The sequence below is a fragment of the Jaculus jaculus genome, chromosome 1, assembly GCF_020740685.1.
Source record: "Jaculus jaculus isolate mJacJac1 chromosome 1, mJacJac1.mat.Y.cur, whole genome shotgun sequence".
In the NCBI taxonomy this organism is placed as follows: domain Eukaryota; kingdom Metazoa; phylum Chordata; class Mammalia; order Rodentia; family Dipodidae; genus Jaculus; species Jaculus jaculus.
The window spans coordinates 35,683,171-35,689,170 of NC_059102.1; the positions used below are offsets into that span (position 1 = coordinate 35,683,171).

The window sequence follows — 6,000 nt, forward strand, 5'->3', positions numbered from 1 at the left end:
TACTTTACAAGTGATGTTATCCAGTGTCAGGAAAGGGTAATGAGCAACCTATCAACAGCCAGTCACTTAGCAAGGTGTATTTGTTTCAGTGGGAAACTATGTGTAGTTTGTTATGAAAGTAGGGAGCTAGAACAAAAACAGATAACCAAGCACAAATCAAAGCCATTCTTTTGTACTGTAATATTGGAGCTCAGTAAAGTTAAAGATGTCTGAAAGAATAACAGGAAAAGAGTATTAAGATTCCTGTAGAATAGTATTCCAAATGAGGTAGCTTTTCAGGATAGATTCTTACCATTTTGGGATGCTCATATTATTTTTTGAAGATCACTTCCCATATTATGTATGGGACATTTTGCATCACTGACCCTTGCCTGCTATAGTGTAGCACTCACTAATTATTTTTATACCCCCTACATACATACTTCCAAATGTATGTGTGATGCAGAGATTGCTAAGATAGATCATACAATCTAGAGAATTAAAAAATCAAGATTTAAGGTTTAGGCAGTTTAAAATTTCAATTTCAAAAACAATGTAAAATGGAAGAACCAGTAAGATATGACAGGTTGACAGAATGTGAATTATCAGTAGTTTGGAAAACAGTATAAATTTAGAAATAAACTTATCATCAAAGAACACAGCTCTGTAGAAATAGAATGGAAATTGGTCAGGATGTGTTGCAGTCAGCTTCTCATTGCTAGTGTAAAAAAAAAAAAAAAAAAAAAAAAAAAACCTGACCAAGAGCAGCTTGTGGGAGGAAAGGGTTTATTTTGGCTTACAGACTCGAGGGGAAAGCTCCGTGATGGCAGGAGGAAACAATGGCATGAACAGAGGGTGGATATCACCTCTTGGCCAACATCAGGTAGACAACAGCAACAGGAAAATGTACCAAACACTGGTAAGGGAAAGCTGGCTATAATATCCATAAGCCTGCCCCCAACAGTACATCACCTCCAAGAGGATCCAGTTCCCAGATTGCCACCAGCTTGGGACCTAGCATTCAGAGCACATAAATTTATGGGGAGATCACCTGAATCAAACCTCCACAGGATGAAAGTAAGATGGGAAACTATACAGCCAGTAGTCAGAATTGATCATTGAAGGCATCAAGACTTTACTGTTGAGATCAACCACATCCTGAAAGGGCAATAATGTTATGCTGTGTTGACAAATACTACTCAGCTCTTAATCTATATGAAAAAGACCTTAAGAAGTAACGTCGTTGTACAGCATAACCAGATTTAATTGCAATGTTTTGACAGGATAACAATTAACTGGAGAGGATAGCGATCTAGGGCGGGAAAGATGTTGAAATGCTTTGAGACTGTGAAGGTCAAGTAGGACTTCTGCATAGAAGATAGGCTGAAACTCCAAATGAAAGGATTACTAGGTTCTGAAAGGTTTTGGAAATATATATTCTGGGGAATAGTGGAAATGAGTTTTAATTGAACCAAGAATGAATTTGTTGTATATTTCTTGGCATGCAATTTAAACAAAATATTGGCATGGACACTGGGGATGTAGCTCAGTTGCTAAAATGCCTTGGGTTTAATCCATAGCACCACGGAAACTGTGTGGTGTCACATGCCTTTAATTACACCATTCAGAAGGTAGAGGAAAACCAGAAATTCATGGCCATCCTCAGCTACCTAACAAGTCCAAGGCCAACCTGGAATACATGAGACCTTGTCTCAGTAAGTAAGTAAACAAATGAATACTAAATATTTTTTAAAAAACAGTGAAGGAGATCTGGTAGTTAACAAATATGTGTCTGCCACAAACAATTTAAATAACTAGCTTCTGGATAAAGATGAGATGACTTCTTTACATATCCCAGTTCTAGAATTTAATCAAGAAAGTGGGGTCACATAGACAGCTGGTTGTAGAGTTATCAATCCATTGACCTGTGTACCTCTCTCAAGAGAATCAACAAAAATGGCATGTCAGTTCCAGGTTGAGCAATTTGCACATAGAAAATGCATTTGAAAGTATTGTGTATGCCCTTAATCACTATAGAAGTATTAATTATTATCACTGGTTACCATTGTTTCTTCCCCATCCCACCTGGTAAAAAGTTAAGTTTATCCTACATTAAGATGCAAACTGTTGAAGGAATTCTAGTCAAGAGCTTAGCTGTCAGTCAGTATAACAACCACACTCCAGAGTGGAAGAGAGTCATTGGCAAACATTTATTGTCGAGTCCTGTTACTCGGGAGCAACAGGGACATTGCAAGAGAGTTTGCAGGGCTAATGAAATAACTGTTGCACCAAACTGTCCTGATGCCTTTGCTCTTGTTTGCCCCCACACAGCACAAGTTGACCCCAGAATATCTGGAGCTCAAAAAGTACCAGGCTATTGCGTCTAACAGTAAGATCTACTTTGGCAGCAACATTCCCAGCATGTTCGTGGACTCCTCTTGTGCTTTGAAATATTCTGATGTTAGGACTGGAAGAGAAAGCTCTCTTTCCTCTGGGGAGGCTCTTGAACCCTCTGGAGAAAGCCCCATCCAAAACAAGGAGAGCACAGGTTGATGCAAGAGGTAGAAATGCTTTCCCATATCAAGATGTGGCCCAAGTGGCTCAGTGGGAACAACGGTTGTATGGACTCTTCAGATTTACAGAGAATTTGTGCTCTATTCTGGCTCTCTTGTGAGCTCTCATTTGCCAGATGACTGCAAAATGGAGCCAGTTAATCAGGCACTGAAATGGTCTTTTCAGCCAGTTTTATCAGGTACCTTGTATGTGTTTCTTTCCAAACCAGTACTTAGGAGTGAGGGGAAGTCTACACTAAGATACTGCCTGCACTGGAATGTCAAACACTAAAGAACAAGCTGTGTTTTTCTGAGCTGAGATCTATTGAATAATGTTTACATTGGTCTCTGGGTGCATGTGTGCTCAGCCATTCAACAGTTAGGAAGCCAGAGAGAAGACCACCAGGTTATGATAAGTTAAAGAAGACTGATTGCACTGGGACCTAACTTTTTGAAGCCCAGTCTCAGCCTTCACGTAATTAACATTCTGGCCTCTGAGCCAGAAATGAAATTTCCCCAGGAAATGAACTTCCAGTTGAGTAACCACTTACTTGATAAAAATGGCATCTTTCTGTTTTCCTACAATCAGATTGGCAGGGACATGCACTTTCCCACCCAATCAGAGATTCCTCGCTGATACTCCTAATCACTAGTTCGTTGTATTAATAGGCTGAGAGACAAAGAGCTTGGTTTAAAGTTTTGAGAGCAATGAAACTTTCGCTCTGCACCAAAGCTCTGGTGCCTGGCATTTCCTCCATTGGGTGATGACTGTTGTTGCCATTGCCCAGCCCATGTGTGGCTAAGGTGCCTGGGTTTTAGCCACAGTCAACTCTTTAGATATCACCTCTCAGTTCTGGCTCTCCAAGAGTGAGGCAGGGTTTTAACCAGGCATAGGAGCAGTGTATGATTGCTGATTCACTGCACAGTATTGTATTGTAATTGCAGAAACTTTTTACTTTTAAAACTGGATTTGGGATACATTCATTTGCTACAGAACTTCTAATGAAAGGCCAAGTTCTAGGGCTGCTTGGTTACTAGTAAGCACACTGGTTCTCAAAGTTGCTCACAGTGTGGAACAGAGTAAACAGAGTAACTAGAAAGCATCTTTTTGTCTCTGTCCCTTTTGACCCTGGGATGCTGAAATTAAAATTGCTTTTCCAACTCTCACCTTCCCTGAGAGATCAGAATTCCATTGACTTCCTGGGCATCCAGCGAATTTATTTTCCATGAGAAGATGACAGAGTTAACCTTGGCTATAAAAGAGCCGCTTTATGTGGGCCTTTTTTTCCTTCAAATTAACTTTCCTGGAACATTGTTCTGCATAGTGAGGCCTGAGTTTGTGCTGCTTGTTGACAGCTCTTGCGTATACTGTGTTGAAGGCAGACAGAAAAGTCATGGGACCACTTCTAGAAACCACTCAGCTGTCAGTCTCACCATAGCTGATAGGTTGTGCCAAACTTTTATCTGGGAAAGGAAAGCCCAGATTTGAATGGGTCTTTCCCTAGTCATTAGAGTACAGAAGCATTTGTAATAAAGAGAAAATCATTTTTCCTCATTTAATTATATAAATTCTCTTCATGAATGAATTTTGTGTTCTTTAGCCCTGCTTATAAGAATTTTTGAATTCTAAAAATAAACTTGTCATATTGTTGCTGCAGATAAATAATGATTGTTGTGGGAAATCTGGATCATTGAGCTTTGTGCTTTCATTACTAGAGATATTTTCTATTCCCATGAGTGGAATGGTATTGCCCCAAAGTGATGGCTGTGGATTTTCCTAACCAGCCACAAGCCTTGGTGGCAGGGTTAAGGAATAGGGAAGTGCCATTGTGGAGTTGTAAAGAAAGTACTTCTGCCCTAAACTCCCCATGGAGCAAGCTTCCCTTTGCCTACTCAGTGAGCGAAGTCTAGCCATCCTTCAAGGATATTCCTTTTGGAAAATAACACACTGTAATCTTTTAAGTCTAAATTTATATGTGAAATGCTACATTTTTTAAAATAAGAAACTAAATAAAATTATTTTACTATCAGTTATTGTGTATGTTGTTTTCTCCATATGTCTTCATTATTTTCTATCAACATGCTTCTAAGAAGGCTGCCTTGCCATTTCTAACTAGATAGCCCATTTGTTTGCTGGTTAAAATTAACTGTAGAAACTTGTACTTTGGGGCTGGAGAGATGGTTTTGCAGTTAAGGCGCTTGCTTGCAAAACCAAAGGAACCATATTTAATTCCCCAGTACCCACATAGAGTCAAATGCATAAGGTGGCACATGCATCTAGAGTTCATTTGCAGTGCTTAGAGCTCTTGGCTCACGCATTCATATTCATTTTCTCTCCCTCAAATAAATAAATTTTTTAAAAACTTGTACTTTTCCAGTATAATGTCTAATTGGTATAAGAATTTTTTTTATTTATCTAAAAAGTATTTCATTCTTTCTTGACTCCTACGACTTAACAGGTTTTATTCTTACTGTTTGTGGGATAAGGTCAGGAGCAGAGAAAGGACAAAGACATTGTGCTCCTTAGAACCTTTTCTGAGAGCTAAAGTACTTTTACACTAAAGAAAGGAAGAGGCAGTTATACTAAGTTATAACTGGCAGAGTTATGATGCAACTGGATTTACTAATTCAGATGTTATCAGCCCATGAGCCAAGATCGGACCTAAATTTCCTCCTGGGTACAGTTACAGTAGTGCTGTTGGGCCAGCCAGGAATAGTAATTGGAAGTTCAAGGGAACACACCCCTTTACTCAGGTTCGGGTATCCACCCCAGTACTATTTTCCCCATATTAGCTGCTGTAGACCAGAGAGCTTTAACTAATTTGAACTTTTTACCCATAGGCTTTTGGTAAATCCTAAGATAAGTGGTTTCTGTCCATTCCTATGAGAAAGAAGTTTTGTACATTCGAAGTTGTGTCTACTTGCTTTAGGGCTAAGCCTAAATATGTTGTGCAGGCAAGAATTTTTTGTTTGTTTGTTTTTCGAGGTAGAGTCTTGCTCTAGCTCAGGCTGACCTGGAATTCACTATGTAGTCTCAGGGAGGCCTCGCACTCATGGCGATCCTCCTACCTCTGCCTCCCTAGTGCTGGGATTAAAGGCATGCGCTACCACACCCAGCCAGGCAAGAATCTTTATGATTTGGCCCCTGCTGGCCTCTCCTTAAGGTCTATAAATGTACCTTCCCTCTCTTGCCCTTTGTATATAATGTTCTATCTGCCTGGCTCACTATCTTTCCTCTGGCAACTCCTAATGAGTCTTCATCTCTTCTTCAGAGAGGTCACTCTGAGCTGTGCACTCGAGTTAGCATTTTGTATTTCCCCCATGCCTCATCACCTGCCTATTGTCTCTTGTCACATGGAAATCTAATCTAATATTTATGAGGACAGGGACTGTGCCTGTTCCCTAGAGATTGTACCGGTTGTTAAACTATAAAATGGTGCCTGGTCCTTAGGACCTGATCAGTTTTGTT

At 39.9% G+C, this 6,000-nt stretch overlaps 1 protein-coding gene across 3 annotated transcripts in view; it reads left to right on the top strand.

Annotated features, from left to right (window-relative positions):
- Window positions 1-3,609, top strand: part of Erlin1 (ER lipid raft associated 1) — a 46,381-nt gene extending 42,772 nt beyond the window's left edge. For 2 of the 3 annotated variants that reach the window (XM_004669874.2, XM_045135064.1), the window contains exon 12: window positions 2,311-3,609. In XM_004669874.2, coding sequence (XP_004669931.1) covers window positions 2,311-2,532 — 222 coding nt within the window. In that variant the 3' untranslated portion in view covers window positions 2,533-3,609. The remainder of the gene's footprint in view (window positions 1-2,310) is intronic. The other variant, XM_045135069.1, reaches the window with a different exon arrangement.
- The last annotated feature ends 2,391 nt before the right edge of the window (window positions 3,610-6,000 follow it).